The sequence below is a fragment of the Hibiscus syriacus genome, unplaced genomic scaffold (genome assembly GCF_006381635.1).
Source record: "Hibiscus syriacus cultivar Baekdansim isolate YM2019G1 unplaced genomic scaffold, ASM638163v2 tig00112342_pilon, whole genome shotgun sequence".
Taxonomy (NCBI): domain Eukaryota; kingdom Viridiplantae; phylum Streptophyta; class Magnoliopsida; order Malvales; family Malvaceae; genus Hibiscus; species Hibiscus syriacus.
This window is the reverse complement of record NW_024063305.1, coordinates 122,620-135,098: the sequence shown is the minus strand read 5'-3', so window position 1 is coordinate 135,098 and position 12,479 is coordinate 122,620. Positions and strand designations below refer to the sequence as shown.

The window sequence follows — 12,479 nt, the reverse complement described above, 5'->3', positions numbered from 1 at the left end:
CAGGTAGTTCTTCAGCCATCCAGTTGCTAAGCACTAACCCAGGTGGCAAAGGGCAGATTCCTGACCTATCCGCATTTTCTGCATCCTCTGTGGTAACAACATTAATACTCCAATCTTTCAAAACAGCTTCCAAATCTGGTAAGGTGGTCTCAAACTTATAACCACTAGATTTAAATGTTTCATAAAAAGATGGAAAAACCATGGGTTCCCATTAGAAATCATTCCCGTTCAATCTGGCCAACCTTCTGTCTCGGCCCTTCTGGATTTCCTTCATCTTATGTTATTGACTGGGCTGAAAACCAAGCCCGAACAGGTCTAGCTTTTTTAGAGGAATGATGGGGTTAATCATTTCTTGCAACAAATTCCCAAATCCTCTTTCTACCTTGGCACTCCTTCCCAGGGTCTTCTTGATCTCCATTTTAGTGCACTCAGAGAGCCGGGGTTTGGAAATCTTTCCTCCTTCAGCCACAAGTGCTGCATTCACAAACTCTAGAGAGCGGAACGAACACTCTATCACTTTATCATTCACTTCTATGTAAGGGGATTCAGTGGTCACGCTTGCCACAATATCTTCTTCAGCATTAATTATTACAAGAGCCCCGTCAATAACAAACTTGACTTTCTAGTTCTGTGTAGATGATACTGCTCCAACTTGATGGATCCAAGGCCTTCCCATAAGGCAGTTGTAAGAAGGCATGATGTCCATTACCAAAAATTCAATATTGTAAGTAACATGTCCAATGGTTAAAGACACCTCAATCTTGCCGATTACCTCCCTCTTGGTCCCGTCAAATGCTCGGATCACACTCTGGCATGCTCTCATATGGGAAATATCTATTGGTATCCTTTTCAATGTAACCAAAGGCATCACATTAAGGGCGGAACCATTATCGATTATCACACTCGGTAAGGCGTGCCCCTTACAATGAGTGGTGATGTGTAATGCCTTAGCTCGACCTCTTTCTCCAAACAAAATCTCATCATTAGAAAATGAGATGAGATTATCAGCTTGAATGTTGTTAACCAGTCGATCCATCTTGTTGACTGGTATGTCTTGTGGCATAAACGTCTGATTTAGAACCTTCAAAAGTGCCTCCCCGTGTGCCTCTGAACTTTTCAGTAGTGCCAACATTGAAATACGTATCGGTAAGCTATGTAATTATTCCATGATGTTGTACTCGCTATGTTTCAAAAAATTCATAAACTCTACAATTTCTTCCTCTTTTATGGGTTTGTTTATTATCAGCGTGCCCCTTTAAAGGGTTCAAGTAGTCTCTGGGGGATTTAGTCTCTTGGGAGTAGTGTTTCCCCATGGCGTTCCCCACTTTGTTATTATATTCCTTCAAAGTGATTACTTGGCATTCATACTTTCAAGGCACTTGATTCATTTTCTTGTAGGAAAATGGCCGGGGTGTTGTGATCACCACATTTGCTTATGTTTTATCTGCTATCTTTACTTTAGGGGTAATTACCAAAGGTCGACCCCTGCCATATCTTCTTTCAGATAATTCTCTAGTAACACAAGCATCTACTTCAGGAGAGTCTTGGACTTCTTAATAGAACTCTAGTTTGCCTATCCATCATGAGCTAGATCAAAGCTTTAAACTCCGAGCAATCCTGCACATCATGCCCTTCTTCCTTGTGGTAACAACAGTTGTTACCATCTTCACACCTTGATGCATTAGAAGGTGGTGAAAGAAGTCTTTCTTTCATCATCTGTCTCCATACCCAGGCTAGAGGAGACGTTACTTCGGCAACACTTATCTTGAATTTCTTGTTCATTTCCTCAACAATTGTATTGACCCCACATTCTTGGTGGTTAGACAAAGGATTCTGTGCAATATTCAGTGCCCCCGAGTTCTTGAAGTGGATCCAATTCTTATTTCGCATTCTCTGCACGATATTTTTGAATGCGAGACAATTTTTGATAGTGTGCCCTGGGACACTGCCATGATATTCACAATGTGTGTTCTCATCATACCACCTGAGGTATGGGGGCTTCATTGGTTCCACTAGGTTTGGTGACACTACATGAGTGTCAAAGAGTTGTTGATAAAGTTCTTTGTAAGTCATGGGAATAGGATCAGAATGATCCCTCTCCCTTTCCTTCCTAGGTTCTCTTGAATTTTGTCTAAAAGTACATGATAGTATAACAACAGTTGATTTTAGATTAGAGATCTTAACACCTTTATTGTTGTAGGTGCTGATGTTGTTGACCTCTTCATCCCTTTTCTTTATAGGAGGTTTTTTACTAACCTCTCCTCCTTCAATCTTACCTTGCTTTATGGCAATTTCTATCATTTCTCTAGCCATAGCTAAGTCAGGGAAATTTCTAGATGTGATTGCGACTAGGTACCCAAAATAAGGCGCCTTTAGCGTCTGCACAAAGAGCTTCCTGGTTTCCTTCTCATCCAAGGGTGGATGAACTTGCGTAGCTAAATTCCTCCATTTTTGTGCATATTGTCTGAAACTTTCGTTATGCTTCTTCTCCATGCTTTGCAGCATAATTCAATCTGGCCTCATATCATGGACATGTTTGTATTGTTCCATAAATGACTTGGCTAAATCCTTCCAAGTCTTGATATAGGATCGGTTTACCTGGTTGTACCACCAGATGGTTAAACCAAACAGACTCTCCTGGAAGCAATGAATCAGGAGTTAGTCGTTTCCTACATATCCTGTCATCTTTCGACAGAACATGGTAATATGGGCTGACGGGCAACTGTTCCCATCGAACTTCTCAAATTTCGGGGATTTGATTTTTGGAGGAATAACTAAATCTGGGACTAAACTCAATTTCGCGGCATCGACTTTATAGTAGTCATTGTGTCTTTTAACCACTTTCATTTAGTCCTCCAATTGCTTGATTTTATCTTCTATCTTCTTTTCCTCGTCCTCTTCATCCAAATATGATATATGGTAATCACCCGGATTATTCTTAGGGTTGGATACAGAAGTCTGTACTTTTACAGCAGATGAGGCCTTCTTTTTACAGCGGATGCGTTCTCTTGAAGTCCTAGAAGATTCTAGGTGAAATAACCACTTGCGGGGTAGGTGGCATAATTGCCCCTTTAGATGTCCCTGCCCCAGGTGTACTTGCCTGATTCAGGCCAGATAATTTTGCAACTATTTGGTCAACCAAAGACTCCTGGCTTTTGGTGATTGACTCCAGAGTGTTTTGATTATTCAGATTTATTTTCTCTTCCAATTCCTTTTGCAATCTTAACATGTTCTCCTCGAGCTGAGCTATCTTTGCTTCCATCTTCTTATTTTTTGAATGAGTGTTATGTGGATGAGGTGTATCCAATTCTTGGGGTGGTATGTCCAGTGTTTGTTCCTTTTTTATAAGACATTTTCTGTTAGTTAATGTGAATGTAAAGAAATGAAGAAAAAATAACAAATGCAAAGTATGTATAAGTGCATGACGTATGAAATGTTCGAGAAATTATTCTAAAAACACGTCTATTATTATTAATAATCTTTATTGGGACAAAAGTGTTATTTCTTAAGAGACAAAAACATCCTAAAGGTACATTATGACTAAGTATTCTAGACCTCGAACATCTTCTAACAGGTTGACTAGTCTTCTGCCTTCGTCTATCACCGGTTGAATACCATGTCGAACCACTCAGGCTTCTCTGGCTAAACCGTGCCAGTAACAAGATGCTTTTCGTACTTGTTCCAAGAAGTCTCGAATGACTACATCTTTGGCTTTCATCCTTTGCTGAGTCTGTTCCCAACGAAAACGCCATTGAATCCTCCATCAAAAAGACTATCTGAAGTTCAGTTGTTTGTTTCTTGAATTTGTCAACAATGACCTCCAATTCAGCTATCGTTTTGTCATCCTGTTCTTTTTGTATTTGAATAGACTTCTCCAGATCAGCTACATTGGTCTTTAAACATTTGTTCTGGTGCTGGTTATCTAACAAACGTCTTTGGGAAGCCTTTAGTTGTTTTTCAGGGTCTCTCTTTCATCTTGTCCTTCGGTCTTCACTTTTCTAGTATTTAGAAGATCTTTTCAGGCTGGAATTGTTTTGAACTTGTTCTTAATACCCTTTTCTCAAAATAGATTTCCTTTTGTTCTTTTTCTAATTTGTCTACTCGATCCTTCTGAGTCTTTTCTGACCATAGTCGGACCTCTACATTTTTCACCTCTTGCATTACAACCCCTTTGTCTATTAATGTAAATTATTTATGTTTAATGAACACGTTTTTATGGATTAACACCTCTTTTGAATGATGTAAATAATAAAAAAATAAAGTAAAAGAAAACAAAATGAAAGGGAAAAAAGTTAGTGAGATAAAGATAATGATCAAAATAATAATAAAAATAAAAAGTCCCACCCACATGCTTATCATTCCTACCTGGACATGATCTCTATCCCGCATGTTAATTTTGAACAAGTCCTAACCACATAAACATCTAGTTCACATGTTCTGAACAGAAAATAAAGCATAAAATAACTCAAGACAACTTAGGTTTTGAAATGAAGTTTTGGTGTGGGCTCTAATTCCCTATAGTCTCCCGATTTAAGTTCTAAATAAAGTACCAAATTTCTCCTTGTTGGTGCCCCCTTGGGTTTCCAGACCCTCAGTCCTAAGCCCATTATAAGCCTATGTGGACCAAGTTAAACACGAGATGATACATTCCCTTATGTCTATACAGAGAATAAATTCACACGAAGACATAAGGTATATGAATCCCGAAGGTTACTTGCTAGGCCTATATGGAGAATAAATTCCCATGAAGGTGTCGCTTTCACCTCCAATTAAAAAAGTTTGGATCTCGGGTATAGAGCCATAGATGAAAATTTTAAAAATCTAAAATCTTTGAAAAAACGTCAATACAACTATTTATTTGAAAAATAATCAAAGATAAATAATAAGAATCTAATAAATAAAATAAAATTTAAACTTTTTTATTTTTGTTTAAAAAGACAACCGAAAATTAATTCTGGTCTGAATCACTTACCTGTCCCGTTTAGAATCGCCAAGCTGTCGCAATCGTCTTTCATGTGGGCCCAGAATTGGGCTTCGACTTAAATAAAATACATTAGAGCCGCCAGCGATCATTTTAAAAAATATTTAGGTTGATCAGACACCATCTTACCTGATCTGCATTTTACCATAAATATGTCGGATTCAAGAGTCGGTTACAGTCAAGTAAGGATTATCACCCTTGAACTGTCCTTTCGGTACCATTTTAATTTATCGGTTGTCTTAATTGCAAAAATTTAAATTTGAAGATTCGATTCGAATTACTTACCTCGATAAAAATTGCCTCTAAAAAGGTGTTAAAACTGAAGTTAACTAAAAAAGGTAACATGAGGGTTAGAATAAAAGGAGTAAAATTTAAATTAACTTAAATAAAAGTTAAATAAAATAACATTCATATTAAAAGGGTTATACCGCGAAAAATTTAAAATTAAGGTACCAAATTGATATTATTTAAAACCTGCAAGAAATAATATATAGTTAGGAGGGGTTATTTGTAAAATATAAGAACTTTAAACCGGGATTAAATCGAAACAATATGAAATTCAGGGACAAAATTACAACAGGTGACAAAAATGAATTACACTTCAAACTTACAGGGGCTGTGAAAATAATTTAAAAATCTTGTAATTACACACATGTTCCCCTTATAAATACCCCCCAAAACCAAAAAAATTAACATTTCTCTCATTTCTTCTCCCCTCCAAAAACCAAATGTTCTCTCCCTCAAATTCTCTGAACCCAAACTGGCCTCGATGGCCGACAACGCCCGGTGGCCGCTGATCGCAGCCTCCGGTGGCCCGAAAAAACCCAAACTCCCAAAAACAAATCACTCCCCGACCTCGTAATCACGAATCCAAGGTTCGATTATCCTAAAACGAGCCGCGTTGGCGTAGATCTAGATAAAAAGGTTTCGACTTTTACCTTTTTTGATACGTCTTCTTGGCTTCCCGACGTTCTCTTCTCCGATGATGTTCCTCTGTTTTCTTGCTGTTGATATATATTTATTTGCTTTTATATTCGAACTTTGTTTGTTGGGTTTTTTTCAGTGTTTTGGTTGTATGACCGAATGCTGTTTGGGGTATTTTGATGGTTTTATTCTTTGATATTGCTTGCTTGGTTTTGGATTTCTGCCGTTTGGTTGGTGTTCTGATGATGTATTTTTTTATGCCCTTCGTGGGTTACTTGCTCTGATTTTTCCTTGCGTTCTTGGTCGGGGTTTTAGGGATGGTTCAATCCCTATCTTTGGCAGATTTCTATTTCGATTCCCTGTTCAAGGGTCGAAAAAATCGGTCGGTGCTCGATATGCTTCAGGCGCGTGACTCCACGCGTGCTCGCTTGCGACGCCGTTGGGTTAGTATGAAACCCTAATTTAGGATTCTAGGCTAGATTAGGCCCACCTAATCCGGGTCTGTTGGATCAGGCTTACCCGATTGGGCTTCATGCTGGACTATAATTGGACCTAAAATAGAAAAAAATAAAAATAAAAATAAATAAATAAATAATAAAAATATTAAAAATATTTTCGAAACCTATACATCAAACTATATATATTATATATATTTTCAAAAACATTTTAAAATTATATATATATTCAAAATGTTTTCAAAACTATATATTATATATATTTTCAAAATGTTGTAAAAAACTATATATTATATATATATTTTCAAAAACTATATATTATATATATTTTCAAAATGTTTTTAAAAACTATATATTATATATATTTTTTCGAAAGGTTTTCAAAAACTATATATTATATATATTTTTTAAAATGTTTTCAAAACTATATATTATATATATTTTTAAAAAATTATATATATATATATATTAAATAGAATCCGGGCGAAAATGAATAATTATTCATTGCATCATTTTCAACGAGGTGAGGCTTCAATGTATACACTGTCTTCTTCATCTCTCTTACTAATAAACTATTTGGCCCACATCCTCGATCTTAGATAACAATATGATAGATTTATATTGAATTTGTTGGTTGTCGACTTGTCGGTTCAGAATTAATAATATCATAATAAAATAATAAAATAATTAAACTTATTTTTATTAAATGAGACTTAAAATATTGTAACTATTATTATAAATTAATAAAAATACAATTCAAGAGTATTTAAATATGTATTAATTTTTAATTTAAAAAATTTAAATATTATATATGTCGAAGATAATAAGTAGTTCTTGTCTGTAGTTGATGGTTTATCTTTCTTTATTTGGATGAAGAGTCGCTACTGATGAGAGAATGAGTATTAACAATATTTTTATATTGAAGAAATTAGATCATAGAAAAAAAAAGACGATAAAAAATAATAATTTGTATCAATGGATTATTATAGGTTATTTGTAGAGAACTAAACAAATGTAATCAAACTTTGAGTTTCATGCACGCATAAAATCGAAGAAAACAAAATAAGCTTCAATTGCGAAGGTAGGGAATTGAATCGTAATTATCATATATTTTAGATTTTTTATGTATTTTCTATTACTAATATGTTTTCGTCCCTAAAATTTTATAACTTCAAATCTTCCCCTAAAATTTTATAAGTTCAGGTTAATTCACGTAACATAAAATCCTGCGTGCATCCCTGACCGTAGATGCTGATTTAATAAAAATCTACTAACGATTACTTGACCGGTTATGTAGGGGAGCTATATTCTACGGTCTAGATTGCATAAATGTGTGACTTTGTCGGCTATCAAATTTGAATTCATTACAGCAATCGAGTCATGTAAGAAGTTACTTCGAATGAAGTATTTTGTGCAAAATCTTAATCAACTTTATTCAAGAGAGGCATGCTTTGTTTTGTGATGATCAAAAATTTTAATTATTTTAGTAAGAACTAAACTTTCTATGATCGATCTAAACATATTGTTGTGAGGTATCATTGAATAAAAGAAGTTCTTGAGACTAAATTGTTATCACTCGGGAAAATTAATACTAAAGATAATGGGAAGAAAAGGTTTGTTGGGTTATGGGTCTCTATATGTAGGGAAGCCCACTTTGCCACACCCTTCAATGAAACAAAAGCATTTCTCTATATGAAAAGTGTGGAGGACAGAGGTCATGCGATTGAGAGAACACAACAAGAAGCAAAAACATTTTGAGACTTTGATTAGTTTTAATCAACTCTTTGATAAAGGGTTGATCTGTAATTTGATTGATCTGATTTTTGGATAATGCCCAAAGGACTTAGGTACCTTAATTTTCATTGAGACATTGTACTTTTAGGATTTTAATTCCAAAGTCGACCATTAGTTGTGGTGATATTCTCGATTTCTCTTTTATTTGCTTAAGATTATATGTTGGAACTTATACTCATTATTGCAATAAATCCTTTTAATAGACTCTCAAATCTGATGAATTTTATTTTTCAGTTTTAAAAGAATTTTCACCTAAAATTGTGTCTATCTTTATTTATTAATTATATTTATTGTGATTATTGATTGATTGACTGCATTGTGGTTAGGTATATTTTACTCTATTTTACTTAACGGGAAATGACGAGTTTAGAACATATGAATAGTCAGATGATCATTTTGTAAATTTTAATAATCGAGAGACTCAAAAAAGTAAAGCTCTATAATCGGGACCAGTTATGTACTTTACCCTTTAATATATTGTTTTTCCATAGATTCGTATGGAAATCCTAGCATGCATGCGAATGCTTACAGTATCCGAAATGAATAGGAGGAGTCTGGGCGGAACTGCATGAGGGCGGACAATAGTGATTATGGAGAAAGGGAGAGAAAGGACGAGATTTCCGCCAACTAATGCCATTGCGATCACAAAAAACCTGCAAATAAATCAAATATATACATATAGTCTCATTAAAATCCATGCTTTCTTCAGCTATATATAGCTATGATCATAATGCATACGCTAATATTAAGCAACGTACATAAATGTGGGGAGATCATCATAACTGGCCTCGAACTGGAAGAATTGAGCGAAGAAAGGAAGAGTTTGATCACTGGTTCCCATGGTGGAAGCAGCAGCTAAAGCTGCAATAATGGCTCCTAGTCTCAGAAGGAAGTCCGCAATACCCAATACTTTCTTGAATCCGCTTTTTTGATCCCTCGCAGTAGCAATGAGCGGCGCTTTGCCTTTTTCAACAGCGCTCGACTCATCTACATTAATGCTTGAGTGATCCTCGCTCTTCATCATGTTCTGTTGTTTTGGGAGGGAAAAGAGAGGAAATTTGTTAGCTTAATTTGAAGCTTTGTTTGTGATGGGAAAATGGGTGAATGGATGAGGTTTTTAAAGAAGATACTTTTTTGTTGTCAATGGAGTAGGGAAAATTTTCCCCCATTTACTGAAGCAGGTAGACATAATCTCAGTGGATATACACATAATTAGATTAATACTATTTGAACTTATATATAATACCCAGTTTTCAATTTTCTTTGATATTCCCTGCGAGTATAATAGAAAGGGAGTAGGAACTTATATAATTAAGGTCAAATAAAACTTTGGCAAAATACCAACTCAAACATCATGCCTACTCTCTTAATCAGTCAACTAAACCCACTTGGCCTCCCTAATCCAACATTCCCAAAATGGGTTTACGGCATGTTGTCAAAGAAAATATAATAATGAATAGAAATTTAATTAATTCAAATTTATTAATTATGCATTATCCTTAAAAAATCATACACTTACACTTAGAGACAAACACAAGATTTTATATTGGGGTGTAAACTTAAGTTGTATTATAAATTTAAGAGATGCAAAATTACAAAAATCCAGTATGTACGAAATTAAATAATTAATAGAAAATACAAAGAAAATTCGTAAACTATGTGAGAGTTTAAAATTTTTAGAAATACGACCGCGCCCCCTAGCATCTCTATTGGTCCATCCCTGTTTACATCGGAATTTGATATTTTTAGATTTTTCAATGAGATTTAACAAAATAAAAGAGTGATTTTATTATATTGATTTGAGTTTAGATCAAAATATTATGGACAACTTAGAATTCATGTCTCTTTTACCTTACATTTTGCACAAAAAAAAATTATTTATTGGGGCTAACATACACCAAAATTAATGCGAGAATGCCATCAATACAATCGAGTCTCATCTCGTCTAATATCTCTCAAGCTGTCATACTACCATACTTTAGATATACTAACCCTTATATATTTGACAAACCATAATATTACTTAACCGGTTATTCTGAAACTCAGATATTTTAATCATGCTTTGATCCTCCAATCTTTATGTAGGATCAGATTAGGCTGTTACAGCTTATGTACATGTTTTTCTTTGTTAATTCGTAAATAGATTATGCTGTGCATTAACTAGTGAGTTTGATTGAACTCACACTAGTTTTATTTTCAAGTCCTAGAGACGCCTAAGAGTGGAGGGTGATCAAGAAAAGCAATTCAAACTATTTCAATTTGGTAAATAAACGTTTTAGTGACTTGGGATTTTGCAAGACATATGTTGCCTACTATATGAGATTTTAGACATTAACGGTTGGTTTTTAATTTGATTTTGAACTTAGATTTTATTTTCCTCTTTTTAATTTATGGATTAGAATACATGTGTCTTTATGAATCTAAACGTCCTTGTTATTATCCAATGTGATGTTGAGGGATCATCAAGGTGAGGCGATCCATATAACCATGGAGTGGAGTCAACTTCACAAGTTGCAATGTTATGGATCACTTATTATCTCTCACTGCAAAGGTTTGCCAAATTTCTTTGAGAATTAAAGTTAGGTGGTAGAAGAATGCAATCATGGGATGAAGATGGACTGTCTTAGGTGAGGATGTTAAACCCCACGTTGATTAGGCGCATTTGCTAAATGTCCAAAATTCCAAACCTATATGTATATCAGTTGCATGATAAAAAATTAGTAGTTACTAAGGATCTAGTTAGATCAATATTTGCTCATGTTCTAATCGTGTAATGTGGCTCATGCAAGCTAGCATGAATTTTTCAAAGAAACAATGGTTGATCGCGTGGAATAGAGGTCATACACAAAGTTATTATTGTTGTTAGGGATGATTGATAATTAGTTGTCGTGAACTAGTCATCACACTTTATCCCAAATAGAACCGATTACTCTATGGATAAGTATGCAGAATTGTGTATTAAGGAGACTGTGAGATTACAAGGAATACCTATCTCGATTGTGTTTGATAGAGATCCAAGGTTTAATTCAAGATTTTGGAAGTCCTTGCATAAAGCCTTGGGTACTAGACTTAATTTCAGCACAACTTTTCATCCACAGACAGATGGACAATCAGAACGGACTATTCAGATTCTAGAGGATATGCTAAGGGTGTGTGTGATTGAATTCAAAGGATCATGGGAGAAGTACTTTTCATTAGCAGAATTTGCTTATAATAATATTTACCAGTCAAGTATTAAAATGGCTCCCTATGGAGTTTTATATGGAAGAAGATGTCAGACACCATTGAATTGGTACGAACTTAAAGATCGAAACATACTCGACCTTTATCTGATTAAAGAAGTAGAAGAAAAAGTAAAGATCATACAAGATAACCTCAAGATAGTTGCCGACCGACAGAAGTCTTACTTAGGTTTGAATAGAAAAGAGATTGAATACCAAGTGGGCGATAAAGTATTTCTTAAAGTATCACAGTGGAAAAAGGTTCTACGGTTTAGACGAAAAGGAAAACTAAGTCCAAGATTCATTGGTGCGTATGAAATTGTGAAGAAAGTTGGTCTGGTGGCTTATCAGCTAGCTATACCTTCGGAAATAGATAATATTCACAATGTATTTCATGTATCGATGCTTAGGAAGTATCGATCATATCCTTCACATGTTATTCTCCTTGAAGAAATTGAAATTCAATCAGACTTGACATATAAGGAAGAACCAGTGAAGATACTAGAATATGAAGTCAAAGAACTAAGGAACAAGACGATCCCACTTGTTAAAGTTCTTTGGTGAAATCATAAAATCCAGGATGCTACTTAGGACCGAGAAGAAGATATGAAAAAGCAGTTTCTTCATCTTTTTGAATCAAATATGTAATGAAAATTTGAGCGTGAATTTTTTAAGGGGAGAATTTTAATTCCCCAAATTTTGGACTAGTGACTAAATGTAAAATTTGAAAGTTTAGTGGCTAAAATATAAACTTTCTAAAACTTTAAGGACCAAAGTGGTAATTTTCCCAAGAATAAATTTTATCCAATAAATCACCTCAAGAATGATATTTTCAAGGGTTTCATATTTTTGATTCGTAACTTGTATTAAAAGTTATAAAGTGATAAAGTTCAGTATAATATCCGAATAATCAGATCGAACCGAAAAATTAGAAAAATCGAAAGGATGCCATTATAAGGTTAATAATGTCATTTCAATATTTTAAATTAGTAGAATTTAACAAGGATCATTGGATTTAAGTTGATTTTCCATGTTAAATCAAGATCGTTGAATTAAAGTGGCAAGATTGGAATTTTTAGAAAAGTACAAGGGCAAAGATGGAAG

At 34.5% G+C, this 12,479-nt stretch overlaps 1 protein-coding gene across 1 annotated transcript; it reads right to left on the bottom strand.

The window, feature by feature from the left end:
• Positions 1-8,623: 8,623 nt before the first annotated feature.
• LOC120177877 (casparian strip membrane protein 1-like) lies at positions 8,624-9,178 on the bottom strand. The gene is made up of 2 exons (XM_039183861.1): positions 8,913-9,178; positions 8,624-8,807 (listed from the first exon to the last, which is right to left on the bottom strand). The coding sequence occupies exons 1-2, from the start codon at positions 9,176-9,178 to the stop codon at positions 8,624-8,626; spliced, it is 450 nt and encodes a 149-aa protein (XP_039039792.1).
• Positions 9,179-12,479: the final 3,301 nt, after the last annotated feature.